The 17,507-nt window shown below is 41.6% G+C and overlaps 1 protein-coding gene across 1 annotated transcript in view; it reads left to right on the top strand.

Annotated features, from left to right (window-relative positions):
• PLPPR3 (phospholipid phosphatase related 3) overlaps positions 1-15,931 on the top strand; it is a 31,959-nt gene extending 16,028 nt beyond the window's left edge. The window contains exons 3-9 of the mRNA XM_077475643.1: positions 3,452-3,637; positions 3,720-3,849; positions 3,926-4,121; positions 4,606-4,663; positions 6,867-7,040; positions 8,064-8,243; positions 13,833-15,931. Coding sequence (XP_077331769.1) covers positions 3,452-3,637; positions 3,720-3,849; positions 3,926-4,121; positions 4,606-4,663; positions 6,867-7,040; positions 8,064-8,243; positions 13,833-14,939 — 2,031 coding nt within the window. The 3' untranslated portion in view covers positions 14,940-15,931. The remainder of the gene's footprint in view (positions 1-3,451; positions 3,638-3,719; positions 3,850-3,925; positions 4,122-4,605; positions 4,664-6,866; positions 7,041-8,063; positions 8,244-13,832) is intronic.
• Positions 15,932-17,507: the final 1,576 nt, after the last annotated feature.

The following is a 17,507-nucleotide window of genomic DNA, read 5'->3' as shown; positions in this document are numbered from 1 at the left end:
CATTTCATCGAATTTTAACAGCAATCTTTTTGAAATTAGTGGTATCCCTCCTAACTTTAACCACTCATGCTTGTAGATGCACATTAAGCATGTTATTAGTGGTTTGATGCTTTAATAGTTAATGTTGCTATTATTGTATTTTCAAATATCTATATATATCTAAGTATACCAAAGCATGATTATAGTGGTGGTTATTTTTATCTTTTTCCGGGCTCATATCTCTAAAGATGCAATCATTACATTTCCTGAAATAATGCATTCTTCGATATGCATTCCTGGAAACAAATGACATTTTTAAATGAATATATATATATATATATATATATATATATATATATATATATATATATAAAATATATACAGTGCATTGAAAAAGTATTCATACACAGTATTCATTCACAAGGAAAATGATAAATGGTTTTCAAAATTTTTTACAAATAAATATGAAAAGTGTAGCATGCATTTGTATTTAGCCCCCTTTACTCTAATACCCCTAACTAAAATCTAGTGGAACCAAATGCTTCCAGAAGTCCACCTGTGTGTAATTTAATCACTTCCCACCCGGTCCATAGCAAAATGACGGCCAGGCGGTGGTTCAGTTATCCTGACTGGACGTCATATGATGTCTTTCAGGATAACTGGCGGTGCACACCTGTGGGGGCACACAGCGCGGCGATCGATACTGCGACGCGTCAGTATGACACACCGCTACACCAATCTTGGTAAAGAGCCTCTGATGGAGGCTTTTTACCACGTGTCCAATCACGGATGATCACAGTGTAAACAGGAAAAGCCGGCTGTCAGGCGCGAGTAAAGGGGGGTCTGCACTGATTGATTATCAGCACCCCCCCCCCCCGTGGATGCCACCAGGGATGAACACCACGGATGGATGAACGGGTATACCAACCTGGGCCACCAGGGATGAAAGTCAGTGCCCAAAATATGCCAATTAGTGCCCACAAATGGTGCCAGTGTCCATTACCAATGCATGCCAGATGTCTCCCTATCAGTTATGCCCATCAGTGCCGTCTATCAGTGTCCAGTGCCACCCATCAGTGACATTGCCACCTATCAGTGCCCACCTATCAGTGCCCATCAGTGTCACCCATAAGTACCCATAAGTGCAGCCTTTCAGTGCTGCCTATAAATGCCTATCAGTGTTACATACCAGTGCCACCTATCTGTACCCATCATCAATGCCCATTAGTGCCGCCTTTCAGTGCCTGTCAGTGAAGGAGAAAACTTACTTATTTACAAAATGTTATAACAGAAACAAAGAAACCTTTTTTTTTTTTTTTTTTTACAAAATTTTCGTTTTTTTTTATTTGTTGCGCTAAAAATAAAACCCTAGCAGTAATCAAATACCACCAAAAGAAAGCTCTTTTTGTGGGAACAAAATTATAAAAAATGTTTTGGGTACAGTGTAGCATGACCGAGCAATTGTAATTTAAAGTGCAACAGCCAGCGCTGAAAGCTGAAAATTGGCTTGGGCAGGTAGGGGCGAAAGTTCCTGGTATTGAAGTGGTTAATCTCAATATAAATACAGCTGTTCTGTGAAGCCCTCAGTGGTTTGTTAGAGATCCTTAGTGCACAAACAGCATCATAAAAGGCCAAGGAACACACCAGACAGGTCAGGGATAAAGTTGTGGAGAAGTTTAAAGCAGGGTTAGGTTATAAAAAAAATCCCAAGCTATGAACATCTCACGAAGCACTGTTCAATCCATCAGCCAAAAGTAGAAAGAGTATTGCACAACTGCAAACCTACCAAGACATGGTAGGTCCACCTAAACTGACAGGCCGGGCAAGGAGAGCATTAATCTGAGAAGCAGCCAAGAGGCCCATGGCAACTCTGGAGGAGCTGCAGAAATCCACAGCTCAGGTGGGAGAATCTGTCCAAAGGACAACTATTAGTCGTGCACTCCACAAATCTGGCAAGAAGAAAGCCATTGTTTAAAGAAAGCCATAAAAAGTCCCATTTGCAGCTTGTGAGAAGCCATGTGGGGGGCACAGCAAACATATGGAGTGTGCTCTGTTCAGATGAGACCAAAATTTAACTTTTTGGCCAAAAAACAAAATGCTATATGTGGTGGAAAACTAACATTGCACATCACCCTGAACACACCATCCCCACTGTGAAACATGGTGGTGGCAGCATCATGTTGTGGGGATTATTGTCTTCAGCAGGGACAGGGAAGCTGGTCAGAATTGATGGGAAGATGGATGGAGCCAAATACAGGGCAATCTTAGAGGAAAACCTGTTAGAATCTGCAAAAGACTTGAGATTTGGGTGGAGGTTCACCTTCCAGCAGGACAACGACCCTAAACATACAGCCAGAGCTCCAGTGGAATGGTTTAGATCAAAGCATATTTATGTGTTAGAATGGCCCAGTCAAAGTCCAGACCTAAATCCAATTGAGAATCAGGGGCAAGACTTGAAAATTGCTGTTCATAGAAGCTTTCCATCCAATCTTAAAGAGCTTCAGCTATTTTGCAAAGAAGAATGGGCAAAAATGTCACTCTAGATTTGCAAAGCTGGTAGAGACATCCCCAAAAAGACTTGCAGCTGTAATTGCAGTGAAAGGTGGTTCTACAAACTATTGACTCGGGGGGGCTGAATACAAATGCACACCACACTTTTCACATATTTATTTGTAAAAGAAATTGAAAAACATTTATTATTTTCCTTCCTACTTCACAATTATGTGCTACTTTGTGTTAGTCTATCACATAAAATCCCAATAAAATATATTTATGATTTTGGTTGTAACATGACAAAATGTGGAAAATGTCAAGGGGTATGAATACTTTTTCAAGGCACTATATATATATATATATATATATATATATATATATATATATATATATATATATATATATATATATACATACATGCACACACACACACAAGTAGGGTGCACTTGCAAATCAACAAAAATGTAATCCAGTAGACAGGAAGCACCTGTGGGATATTTCTAGTAAAGTGAAGTAAAAGTTTAATTCACTGTAGAAACCAAGGTTTCAGTGATGCAATCTCAGGACTCAGGGTGAGCTGTGCCTCACTGTCAGTTTCTACAACACATTAAAAACAAAAATAACAAACCTGTTATACTTACCTGCTCTGTGCAGTGGTTTTGCACAGAGCAGCCCGCATCCTCCTTTACTTGGGTCCTCCGGGTGGTGCCCCAGACCACTCCCTCCTGCTGAGTGCCCCCAGAGTAAGCAAGTCGGGATGACGTCACCCGCAATCGATTTTCCGGTCCTTATGTATCAATGCCGCATCGGGGACACCCGAATCGCGATGCATGGATGCAATGATTCATTTCAGCACCCCTAATGTACATATATATATATATATCTATATATGTATTGTAAATGCAATACAAATCAGAAAATTGACCCAAATGTATGTTGCTGTCTTCTACCTTACGCTCTTTCTTTCCCTTTCCTTAAGCTTCCCATTGTGGCCTCCTCCATAGTATCTCTGTACTTTCTGGAGCTAACCGACGTTTTCCGGCCCGCGCAGGGTGGATTTCAGTGTCATGATCGATCACTCTCTATGCCATATGTTGAGAGCAATGAAGAGCTTATCCCACTACTCATGTTGCTCAGTCTTGCATTTGCTGCCCCTGCAGCCTCTGTGAGTACCTCTTTTCTTCGTGATACTGCTTTGAAGGCAGAAGTTCATTATGCTAATATATTTCTCTTCTGCGCTCCTTCAGATCATGCTTGGAGAGGGAATCCTTTACTGTATCCAGTCCAAACTGAAGGGTCGTGGAAGCTCTGAAGGAAGTATCAATGCAGGGGGCTGCAATTTCAATTCTTTTTTGCGGAGGACAGTTCGATTTGTAGGTAAGCAGGATTTCAAATGATTTTTTCTCTGATTTTGTTTCGTTTGTTTTACACTGGTCTCTTCTCTTTTCTTTAGGTGTTCATGTTTTTGGCCTGTGTGCAACTGCATTGGTCACTGATGTCATTCAGCTAGCTACTGGATATCATGCTCCATTCTTCCTCACGGTCTGTAAGCCTAACTACACAAGGCTTGGCACTTCATGTGCCACAAACCCCTATATCACACAGGACATATGCAGTGGAAATGACCAGCATGCTATTTTGTCTGCCAGGTAAGCACAAATGTAAAAAAAAAAAAAAAAATCTAACTAGTAAATTTATCTGCATATTAGATAACTGGTAAGATACACCAAGACCATGTAAAGCACAGACTCAAGAAAGCGTTTGCATAGCGAGGGCAGGTGCATCAAAGGAAAGGTAGCTAAGCAACCCTGTTTGCTTCCTAGCAACAGTGAACTGCAGTTGCAAAACAGAAAAAATGGGGCAATTTATGTCACCGTGAATATCCACACCTACAGCAAGTTTCCAGAAAATAATGTGCGAGGTAAATATAGCATGTCAAAAGAGTGTTGTAAAAGAATGATGACACATTGAATTCTCCATCAGCAGACCAAAGACAGGGATGTCTTTACGTAGACATTCTTTATTAAAAAGCACTTTTGTTATGTATCTGCTATTAGTTGTGTTCTTTTGCTGCAATATGCACCTGTATACTATTTTTATTTACCTATGCATGTCATAAAATTATGTTTCCAGGAAGACGTTCCCTTCTCAACATGCCACACTTTCGGCTTTTGCAGCTGTCTACGTATCTGTGAGTATCCGCTGGCCTGAAAGTGCTCATTAGTATCATTCCAATAGGTAGTGTTGCCACAGGACACAGTATTGCACAAGAGAAATGAAACATGTAATTATTATTATACCTTCTCCATTAGGTATAGACAAGTATAAATACTATAAATGGAATGCAAAAAGACAAAAAAAAAAAAAAAGTGTCTTATTTAGAAAACAGGAAAATAAGAAACTGAGGTCAAGGATGCAAAGGATTTCCTTCAAACAAGGCTTCTTCCACGTTATCTGTTTGAAGGATAGATCTGTACACAGCAGGATCTAAAAGGATGTTATATGCAAACAAAAAGGACAAAGTCAGCATTATGCTTTTTTGAGACCAGGTCATTGATGCTTGGATGCTAAAACTGCACGCATCAGTTAAATTGACTATAATTATATAATAACCTATAAATATCTGTGTATCTTTTTTTTAAGCTGTCAAATGTACAAAAATAAAAAAAAATGCAATTTATACTTATCGGCTTTTAATAATAACGCTGTCTTTATATCAATCACCTTTGCAGTCTATATATTGTGTTAACAGCTGCAGCCTGTAGGCCACTGCTGTCAAAATGCCTCCCTCTCTCTCTCTCTCTCTCTCTCTCTCTCTGCTAGACACAATGACAGCTGAAGAGGCAGGCTTGTTTATAAAGAAACTCATGTGATTACTATGAATGGCTGTCATAATAACCACATGATCACAAACCAGATGAATATGCTCATCATGATTTCTAATTATTGGTAAAAGAGAAACTGACACTTTGTCCATGCAAATACCTGAATATAAGCAAGAGGTGGTCCATGATGGGAGCCTACATGACCCTTTATTACAGGTTTCCTTTAAAACTTTATAGCATCACAACTTGGCCTAATTGATAACACTGGTCTATCTAGAGTAGAGCAAACCTGCATGAACATTCTACAAGGAAAATTATATAAAATCATCTATAGCAATGGGGCAATTTGCAAGTTACTGGCACTGCACTGATAAGTTTTGGCTCGCTTTCTGCTTTCATAGCAGCTTCCTAGGCTGTTATCCCAATTTTTAAATTAGAAAAGGTGCGCAAATACGCAAATGTTTCTTCACAATAAGCCTGCTTTCACACTGAGGCACTTTACAGGCGCTACAGTACTAAATATAGCGCCTGCAAAGAGCCTCTCCTGTCTCTCCAGTGTGAAAGCCAGAGTGCTTCCACAATGGAGCGGTGCGCTTGCAGGATGGTAAAAAAAGTCCTGCAAGCAGCATCTTTGAAACCAATGGGGCAGCGCCACCAAACCGCCAGCAAAGCGGCACTTTTAACCCTTTTTCGGCTGCTAGCGGGGGTTAAAAGCACCCCATTAGCGGCCAAATAGTGCCGATAAAACAACGGTAAAGTGCCGCTAAAAATAGCGGCACTTTACTGCCGACACCTCGGTGTGAAAGCAACTGTGAAAACGTGGAATAGACTCCCTTCAGAGGTGGTTTTGGCCAGCTCAGTAGATTACTTTAAAAAAGGCCTGGATTCTTTCCCGAACCTACATAATATAACTGGGTACTGACATTTATAGGTAAAGTGGATCATGGGAAAATCCGATTGCCTCTCGGGGGATCAGGAAGTAATTTTTTCCCCTGCTATGGCAAATTGGAGAATGCTTTGCTGGGGTTTTTTGCCTTCCTCTGGATTAACTGTGGGTAAAGGATTGTGTATATGGGATTGTATGTTTTTTTTTTGTTTGAACTGGATGGACTTATTCAACCTAACTATGCAATTCATAGTATACAGTGTATAGTACAGTGTCAGTGGCGGCTGGTGCTCTAATTTTTTTTGGGGGGGGCCGGCAAACAAACCACCTGACTCCCCCCCATTCATTCATTCGGTTGATCAGTCAAACTGATCCCACCACCCTTTTTTGAAGCCAATTAGAGCCTCAGGCTCTAATCACATGCTTCAAAAAAAAAACCATAGAAATAACCCTGCATGTAGATTAGGGGCTGGGCGCATGGATTAGGGGGGACAGCACCCCTGCACCCCTTATGAAGCAGCTACCACTGTATAGTGCCTACATGCTAGAGTGATGGTGGTTTGTGGTTGAACTGGATGGACTTGTGTCTTTTTTCAACCTGACTAACTATGTAACTATGTAAGACAGCTAATGGCAACATACTGGGTCACAATACAGGCTAATACCACTGTTTTATTTTTCAGATGTATTTTAACTCCATCATAACAGATAGTACAAAACTTCTGAAGCCATTGCTAGTTTTCTCATTTGCCATTGCTGCTGGAGTGTGTGGACTAACCCAGATCACACAGTACCGCAGTCATCCAGTAGATGTGTATGCAGGATTCCTTATTGGAGCAGGCATCGCTGCTTATTTGGTGAGTGATCATTTGTGTTTTTTTTTTTTAAATACTGTAATATTTTTATAAATGCAAAAAATAAAAAGTGAGTGCTATGTGGACTACAGCAGCTAGAACAAAACAACCTAAAGTAATAAAAGATGCCAGTGGTGTCCATCACTCGATATTGATATCAAACAGTATAAAAAAGGTATGTGTGAAAGTCCAAAGTATGATAATAATGTTGAAAAAACTGTCCGTAAAGTGACTTGGGTATCCACCATGTGTTGTAAGGATCATCCAGTGGCTAAATGTAGTACATCTATGCACTCACCAGAAACAAGTGAAAATATAGCCTTAAACTGCCATTACACTCCACTCAGTATTGTGAACACTGAATCACCATCGGTGAGCCTCCACCAATATATGCACTCACCAGAAGTAAGGCAAAGATATGCCTTTAACTGCTCCTATGGAGTGGGGGATTCTCCCAAACTTTCTTGTCAATTGGATGGAGGGATCCAGAAAGCTCTTTAAACTGTATAAACAATCTCGCCACTGGGAGTCCAAAGAGTACTAATATAGTGTAGTATTTAATTTAAAATTTCAATAAAAGCAAATACAATGCTGCAGCAAGAAAAACAGATTGTCCAAATCCACAGAAATGGCTGCCACTCCTAGCATGAGTACGCGGCGATGATGACATCAGCACATAGGCCCCCCCTGATGCATTTCAAGCGCATGCACGTTATCAAGGGAAAATTTTACTGTCAGAGCGGTAAGGATGTGGAACTGCCTTCCAAAATCAGAAGGGTCGATCATTTAAAAAAAAAACCTTAGGGCATCTTAACAAACAAAACATACTGGGATATAGTAAGGTTTTGACATAAACACACCCACGCAGGTTAAACTGGATGGACTGGTGTCTTTATTCAAGCCTACCAACTATGTAAAAATTTATTATTACATCACTGTGCAGATGTCATATAATGAGCTTTCAATATGCGTTAACTATTCATGCTTTATGAACTAATAGCCTTGCTTGATATCAATCAATTTTAGGCTTATCATGCTGTGGGTAATTTTCGGGCATCTTCTGAGGACTCTTTGCCAGCTCCCCCAAGTAAAGACGGTTTACGTGCTTTGACACAACGTGGACATGAATCTGTATATCACCAGAACAAATCCTCAAGCAATGATGAACTGTCTCCCCGTCCTGGTGGCCAGGCTACCCAGCGCCAGGTTAGTGAGATACAAATATTCATTGATTGTTCTAAAAAAAATGAAGCCTAAAACATCATGTTAAATTAAATATGTATAGAATACATATACTAGACACACTCACTGACAGGACTTATTGTATTATATAAAAGTAGCCTAAAAACTCACCAAACCAATACCCTAATCCCCCAGACAGACAATTTCCTGGCACAGATATCAGGAAAAAAAATATTTCCTGCACAATGGCCACTATGACAATGTAAAACCTGATGTAACATGCTAAAGGTGTAGTAAAGGGCATACTTTATAACTGACTGCTCCAGCATGCATTTGTTCTTATTAGGTTATAAATGACCAATGTGCTGTTAGGATTTTGGAAAAGTATTACTATTTCCCTAGCTCATTCAGGCCACATTCTATTTCTACTTTCACATAAGGATCTCAATCTGATATCTATTTATTTATTCCAAGTGAAAATCTAGAAGAAGGTTTGTGACTGCTTTTTTTTGTGCATGCCGTGGGGTGCACTGCAATGGGTTGTAGAATTTTCTAAAATGAGAGCACAACAGTTTGCTTTCATCTCTGGCTGGGTTCACACTAAAAACAATGTGGCTGACATAAAGGGTCCGTTGCGTCCAATGTTGGTCATCTTACTTTAAAAAAGTATTTAGTTAAGTTACAAATTACTTCTCCCAAAAAGTAATTGCGTTAATAACTCGGTTACTACATTGGAAAAGTAATTAGTTACTCAGCAAAGTAACTGTGACTTTTTTTTAAATACCAGTATTCTATACACGGGACTAGCAAAGGAAGTGAATGTCGCCGCCTCCAAGTGCGAGATTGACACCTCGCGAGCCCCGTTGCCTGGTATGGATTTAAAGGGGAACCCCTACGCCGAACAAAACGGCATGGGGGTCCCCCCAAAATCCATAGCAGACCCTTATCCGAGCCCACAGCCCGGCCAGTCAGGAAAGGGGGTGGGAATGAGCGAGTGCCTCCCCTCGAACCATACCAGGCCGTGTGCGCTCAACATGGGGACCCCCACCCCAAAGCACCTTGTGCTTGTGCACCCCACCCCACCCCTGCAGCCCTCCCACACCAAAGCACCTTGTCCCCATGTTGATGAGGACAAGGGCCTCTCCAAGACTTCTTTCTAAGTTTTGGGGCCTACGCACAGGCGTCCCATCGTGTGTATGCGGCATTAGAAGCAGAGGTGGAGGAGGACTTGGGATGGATCGATTGCACAGTGCACTGCAATTCGATTCGTCAGACAGTCACTTACTTGAATGCCTCCAGGGATGCCTTTCCTCATGGAGAGAGAGAGAGAGACCCTCCCCTTCACTCAATTGGTGTCAGCTAGTCAGCTGACTTCATTTTTCAGTGTCCGCCTCCCTACATTCTCTCTCTCTGGATAGGCGGGGCGGGATGGGGCGGTCCAGACAGGATGTAATTGTGGTAACGCTGCTCAAGTAATGGGAACGGCGTTACCATGAGGGGAAGAGTACCCAGTTAAGATTACTCGTTACCAGTGATGTAAGTAACTGAGTTAAAATAAACTGATACGTAACTCAGTTACTTTAGAGGGTAACGAGTAATCTAACTGATTACTCTTCCTCTCATGGTAACTCGGGAGGCCCGCCGTGGCTGTGCTGCCTGGCCGTTCGTTCCGCCACGGGGAGGAGGACTTTTGCCAGCTGAGCTGAGTAGAGGCTTAGACTCAGAGAGACTGTCTGGACCACCATATCCCACCCCGCCTATCCAAAGAGAGAATGTAGGGAGGCGGGGTGGACACTGAAAAATGAAGTCAGCTGACCAGCTGACACCAATCAAGTGAAGGGGAGGGTCTCTCTCTCTCCCCATGAGGAAAGGCATCCCTGGAGGCATTCAAGTGGCTGATGATTTGAATTGCAGTGCAATCGATCCATCCCAAGTCCTACACCGCCTCTGCTTCTTACAGATCCCATCCCAATTCCCTACCCACCCACCATCACTTCTACAACAGAGATGATGGGGGGGATAGGGTAGGGATGATATCAGTGTTGGTGGGGGATGGGATCAGTAAGAGGCAGAGGTGGTGCTGGTGGGAGAGGATGGCAGTACCACCGATGCCACCCCCCAAGTACCACACTGCCTAACCCCCCCAAATACCACACTGCCTAACCCCCCCAAGTACACCACCACTGCCACCCCCAAAGTACCACCGCTCTCACCCCCCAAAGTACCACCGCTGCCACCCCTCAAGTACACTACCACCGCTGTCACCCCCCCAAGTACACCACCACCCCCCAAGTACACCACCACCACTGCCACCCCCCCAAGTACCACCACTGCCACCCCCTCAAGTACCACCACTGCCACCCCTCTAGTACCACCGCTGCCACCCTCCTCAACATTTGGGTTTCAAATAAATACCAAATGTTCTAAAAGACTGTATATAGTGTTTTTATTCTTCAATCAGTTAATATAAACATCAAATTCAGGTCTGAATTTTTGCCTGAATTCGGACCTGAAACAGAGCCAAAAACACACAGGATCCTTGTGCCCTGGAGATAAGTGAACCAGCTCCATTGAGAGCAGGTGACAGTCTCCTGTCATGCAAATTGAATGTGGAGAAATCAGCATCCAATTTGCACTAGTGTGAATATAGCCTTAAAGCGGTTTTGTACCTAAAAATTCAACTTCATATTATTAAAATCACAAGATAGCATACTTACCTAAATGAACCCTGAAAAAAAAAATATTCATTACTTACCTTATATTTCAGATGTTTCTGCTGACTTCCGGGTTGTCCTCCCGTGGGAGTAGGCGTGGTTATCCTCCTCGCAATGGTCCCTGGGAAATTTCTAAGCTATTTCCCAAGAATCCATGGGGGGACAATGAAATTGCAAAATCTCATGAGATTTTGTTAGGACGCCGGTCACGTGACGAGGGCGTGTCCGAATTTGCCATTTTTAAAGTGGGCAGGCAGCTGTATCTGCCATTACCACCATTGCACACGAGGAAGTATCAGTGAGCATGCGCGAGATGGAGCGGAGCATGCTGGGAGCCGAGCGTCATCAATATAGAGGAAGTAAGTGCCTGTGGGCTTCAGACGCCCACACTTAAAATGGGAAACGCCTGAGCACTTTTTTAAAAGTTATCCCGAGCAAAAGAATCGTCGCGCCGGGGGTCAAAAAAACGCCGAACGTGGATGCTAACCGACGGTAGCAGTCGCCCACCTGTGACACAGGTAAGAAAAAGAAAAAAAACGGCGGAATCACGCTTTAAGGCTTCACTGCCTTATTTATAAAGGACAGCACTGGCTTTATGACTCTGACACAAGCAAAACACCAGTAATAACAATAGGGAAAAGGTCTCAGGAGGAGGAGAGCTAGGTCATATAACTGGATCTTTCTCAAATTATGGAGCTCTCTTTGCAGCATTATGGTCTGTGACTGTTGGCTTTGAGGTTGTGTCAAAGGGCAAATGTAGTGTATTTTCAGGTGCATTTCGCTTGCATTTTAAATAAAAATGGCAACTGCTCCAATCAATTTATGACTAGCTATTAAAGTAAGGTGCACATGGAAGGGCTTTGCACAGAACAAACATTTCCCACCAAACTTACCAGGTAGCCAGCATAAAAAAAACGAAAAAAATATTACATTGTTTATCAATCTGCGTTAAAAACAGAGGTTTTAGTTGCACAACTTTTGCAACTATACATATGTGGAAGCCACGCTGCCTCATCAAGCCGCTTCTGTGTAGTGTAGTCCTAACCCTTAACTATGAGAGCTTCCATATACTGTACGTATAACACTGGATAAAATGAGGGCAGGTATGGCAGGAGGTAGCCCTTTTCACTTGCATTTGAAATCAATCCGAGATGTTGCTGTATGCAGCGTCACATTAACTAGACTATAAATCAAAACTATTCATAATAAATGCATTTTTATTTCCTGAATTTAATACATTATGAAAAATATAAAAAAAACACTATACATTTCCTTTAAATGCAATGAATGATACTGTAAGCTTGGCTAGAGCAATCAAGTATAAGTTTACAGTACTTATAAAGAATCCTAAAAATTTTACTGACAGAGATTTCATTACTATAATCCAGATGACCAACTCATCTGGTGAGAGAATATGAAATGTTAACATATATTAAAATAATGAAAATAAATTCTATTAATTATATATTTCTCCTAAACCATTAATTAGATTAAGAAGTCTTTTACTTTCTTGTTCTCTTTCACAAACTGTGACCAGCCACCAGTCCTCCGTAACCATGACTGACTCTTATGCCAACTTTTTATACCCTGGTTATGCGCATTGGTAACAAGTGCGTAATGCAATCTGTTGTTTAAAGTAGGGTTTTTCTCTTTCAATAAATCTTTATTTTAAAGTTTTAAGAAATACAATGTGTAACTGCGATCAGATATACAGACAGAAGAATAATAACGGTGACTTAGTCAGTAGCAGTCGTACATCAAGCAGATAAATTATATCAAATGACAACACGTCTAGCATGTCAAAGAGCACATTATTCATACCATAACAGAGAGCAATGTAGATAAAAGGAAATAGAATCCATGCACCTATACCAGGGAAGTAGGATGAGATGCTTATATATTGAGTTCACTATACAAGAAACAAAGGAATTCGTAGGTAGAGACCATCCCTACGGAAGAGCCTAAGTAGATAGGAGAAGGAGAGGAGACAGAGGGGCGAAGAAAAGCTGAAAGTAGAAAAAGACACCAGGAGCACCCCAGCCAGAACCCCAGGGCCTCAGTGCTCATAGCAATGTATAACTGGCCTTTGATATCGAAGGGTGAGCATATTGGATCAAAGTAGTTTTTTTTTCAATGCAGACATGGTAAATGGCAAGTACAAACTCAGCTTCAATAGGTGCTCCAGGGACCCCGACTGCTCCCTTTAATAACTACTCTATCCCCTCTACCAATTACTGTTCTTCTTTCTGCCTGCCCATGCCGGTCATCTTTGAGACCTAAACAAAGTCTGCCCCAACAATGTTTTGACTTACTGTCTTGCTTCATGGCTTGTGATCAGTTTTTTTGTCTCAAATTCTTGGAGTGTCATATAGCGTAAATTACACCACTTTGCAGGGCAAACATTAAGAAATCATTAGACCTATTTCCTTTTGGATGGGAAGGGGGGTGCATGTGTATTCTACTGGTGACACAGGTGGTCCACAAAACCCACGATACTTATCATATTAAGTACCTGAAATAAATAAAATAATGAATTCACTAAAATTGTCTTGTGATGCAACTTTCTTATAGCTTCCTTTTCAAATGAGTTTGATTGGAAGCCAGCATACATTTTAAGCATACTCATCATTAAACTCACCATACATATTACAGTCTGACCATACAATCTCTGTGTACTCTCTTTACTAAAACCATGTAATATGAGAACTTACCTAAAGTATCCAATGAATTTGTTTGAAATCAAGCAGGCCCCTCTTCTACACAGTTTTTGGTAGAGACTACAATCAGATTGTAGCATATGTCAGGAGATTAAGGGCAGCATCTATTCCATAAATACATCTATTGAAAAAGAATTGCTTTGTTTTTAGTGATTTCATTGACTGATGATGTTTCTTTATAGGTTCAGCGTGAGAAAAATTCTCTCGGCAGCCTAAAACGTGCCAGCGTGGATGTTGACTTATTAGCCCCTAGAAGTCCCATGGGAAAGGAGAACATGGTGACTTTTAGCAACACTTTGCCCCGGGTGAGTACCCCATCCATGGACGAAACTGGCCGTCGGCACATGACTATGCACATGCCCACTGAAGGCTCTCGTCAGAGGCCAGCAGGTCCTGAATGGAAGCCAAAGCCTATAGAAGGGCGTAGTCTGACACTTGGGGAGGAGGTAGCATTGGCACAAGCCCATCGAAGAGCAGCCTCTGAAACTTCAGGTATTTTACTTGATGAGCCAGACCCTGACAGAGTTCCTCCATCACTTTATCCCACGGTTCAAGCTCGGCCAGGAGCTCCTCGGGTACTTATTCAGCCACGCCCTGCAGCTCCACCACTTCTTCACATCCCTGAAGAAAATCAACTTGGCTCCCCAAAAAGCAGTTCAGCAATTAGAGCCAAGTGGATGATGATGGCTGAAAAAGGTGGGGCACCACGAGCAACTACAAATCCTCCTAGATTAATGCAAGTGATTGCCATGTCAAAGCAACAGCAACAGCAGCAGGCAACAGCGCTAGGTGCGGGTACTCCAAAACATTCTGAAACATCTTCCTCTTCAACAACCAGCAGTTCTGACTCTTCACAGTATCGCTCACCCTCAGAAAGAGATAGTTCCAGCATTGTCACTATTGACGCTCATGCACCTCATCACCCTGTTGTTCATCTCTCCTCAGGCAATGGCCCATGGGAGTGGAAGGCAGGACAAAAAGTTGGGGATGCCCAAGAACCAGGAAGTTATGACATGAGCAAAGATTTTCGTGGCTACAGGCCACCAAAAGGTGCTGGGGTGTCTCCTGGTTCCTCCATTAGTGACATAGAGCCTGACTCTGAACCACGTTGTGGACCAACTGTCAATGTTGCTGGAGGTGTGCCAACACCTCTAATAGCTGAAGCTATTAGCCTTGCTAGCAGGGAAGCTAGTCTGAGAAGGAAACCCCATACAAGCGAAAGGGAGGGTAGTGAAGAGGGGGAAGAGCCATTTTACAAGAAGATTCAGAATCAGCGATTTAAGGACTGAAATATAGAAGAGGAAAAATGTAAATATGTTGGCATGTTGGACATGGGGAAATTACACTACACAAAACAGAAGCAAATCACTGCCCAATTAGCATGGAAGAATTACTCTTGTACAGAAAGTGATGTCAAATCTCCATGGAAACTACTGAAATGACATTTTGAACTCTGTGTAAGAACATAAGTATGACATACGTTTTCATACAGTGATGACTCAAGTTGCCTTCCTAATTTGTACAGAACAAAGCAACTAATCATGAATGCTCCTGTTTTGCTTACGAAAGACAGTTCCGTAAAGATGATTTTTGTAACATTTATAAGTATATATGACAACATTTTCTTTCCTTGACCAAATGGGAATCCACAGGTCTCTGCGGCTCAGTCCACAATTTGTTTCCCTCTGCTCAAACTTGCTCAGGAAGAAATAATGCACTGCATGATTTTAATTCAGAGATAAAAAGATTGCAGTTTTGTAAACAAAATATTTCCAACAAAAGTCATGGTTAAAACAAATGTAAATTTTGTAACGATTTATGGATAAGGAGAGTGATAAATGTAAGGTATAAGGTGCACAACAGTAAGGTATGAGTAAGGTTACTTTATTCAGAAGCTGAGAATTGCAGTAATCCATAATTATATAAAATCAGAAGACCTAAAAAAAACATTTGGTGTGGAAAGTGTATTTTATACAGGCCTCCCCTCTGAAGGAGAATACATAATGTGGTTCTCAAAGGTGCTCAGTCTTTTTCATGTTGGAGGAAAAGCTGTTATTACACCACTAACATTTTTCTGGCAACAAAAATGTGTTTCCTACATATTCCAGTAGAAGTCCATATTTGATCATATGAAAAAACTTATAATATTGGATTCAAATTGGGACCTGACCCACAGGCTGCACTCCATACGGCATGACAGGGGTGCATCCTAAACCACTGTTTGAAGAATTTGTATTCAGTTTCCACCAGCCTTTTGTCCAATTAAACTGTCTCAATTTTGTGTTGTTTACAGGCTCAAGTCATTGAAAAAAGTGGTAATTTGGCTTTCTCTTGTTTTGTGTAAATCATGGTCCAAATAGCAGTACATAGTATTTCAATGGAGGTGAACTTATTACATAATGAAAGCATTTGTAACCAGTTTTTATTTGTTAGTTAAAACTACTGTTGTCAATTTCACTGGTTAATCCTGAAATATATCTCTGTAATGGAGACACATACAAAACACTAAAACCATGATGTAAGTAGTGTAGAGAAGTATAAGAACATCTGTAAGGTTGTTTTTTTTTTTTTTTGCTTTCTGTATTCTGATCAAAATCACCTTCTGCACCGGCCGAATTTAAGTCAGTGTGTAGCCATCCCTGCTTGACAGAAGTTGATTGTTTGATCAATGTATTCTGACAGTGACAGCCACAGTCACACTCTCAGAATACAATTTCTGAGGGGAAGAGGATTTGGAGGATGGAAGAATCTGTTGAGCCAGTAATCTGGATAAACGAAAAAGAAAACAATAAGGCCCCTTTCACACTGGGGCGGGAGGTGCGTCGGCGGTAAAGCGCCGCTATTTTTAGTGGCGATTTACCACCAGATTTGCGGTGCTAATCACCCGATAGCAGGGCGTTTTTACCCCCCGCTAGCAGCCGAGAAAGGGTTAAAAACCACCGCAGAGCGCCTCCAGAGGCGCTTTGCCGGCGGTATAGCCACACTGCCCCATTGATTTCAATGGGCAGGAGCGATGTATACACCGCTCCAAAGATGCTGCTAGCAGGACTTTTTTATCATCCTGCCAGCGCACCGCTCCAGTGTGAAAGCCCTCGGGGCTTTCATATTGGAGACAAAGCAGTGGCTGTTTCAAGGTGCTTTGCAGGCGCTATTTTTAGCACTGTAGCGCCTGCAAAGTGCCCCAGTGTGAAAGGGGTCTTACAAAACATATCACCTATGGCCTGCATAAAGCCTAGAACACACAGCTATTTTTTTTTTCGTTCAACCCAGCAGGCTGAACGAAAAACACTGACAGCTCAGGTTTGAGCCACTGTACTAACAATCAGATGGTAGTACAGCGAACTTCCCTGCTGTGCTATTGTGTTCTGACATGGGGGACCGGCCGCAGTACACACAGGCCAGTTTCTATTGAACTGCCCAATGCCACCTCGACATTCTGCCCATGTGTACGGGGCTTTACTGTTAACAGTGCAGCTAAGAAGTTATCAACTCACAAGATTTTGTCATGCTCAAAAGGTATATTTTTTGCATTTATCTAACAGAAAGAACACAAAAATTTCAATTCAATATTTAAAAAACCAAAAGGAGGGAAAAAAAAGAGTTTGTTCTTTGGGTCTACTAATACATTTAATTGGCAGTGTAGGGCGTTTAGATATAACAAAGCATCCACAGCGATCCACAGCTTACTGGAAGATTTCTGTAACTAGATTGTTCCATTTCCCTTTCAGAAGTATAATTAGTACAAGATACCAATTAAATCTACTGTAATATAATGTCTGTAAATCAAAGGAGGAGGTTTAAGAACATTACAAACTGTTGTGTGAAATCACACATTTATGTGTTCAGTGCCCCCTAGT

This window comes from Lithobates pipiens, unplaced genomic scaffold (assembly GCF_037356315.1).
Source record: "Lithobates pipiens isolate NorthernLeopardFrog02 unplaced genomic scaffold, aLitPip1_a1.2 Scaffold_13, whole genome shotgun sequence".
NCBI classification, from domain to species: Eukaryota; Metazoa; Chordata; class Amphibia; order Anura; family Ranidae; genus Lithobates; species Lithobates pipiens.
The sequence above is the reverse complement of the archived record's forward strand: the minus strand, read 5'-3'. Positions and strand labels throughout refer to the sequence as shown.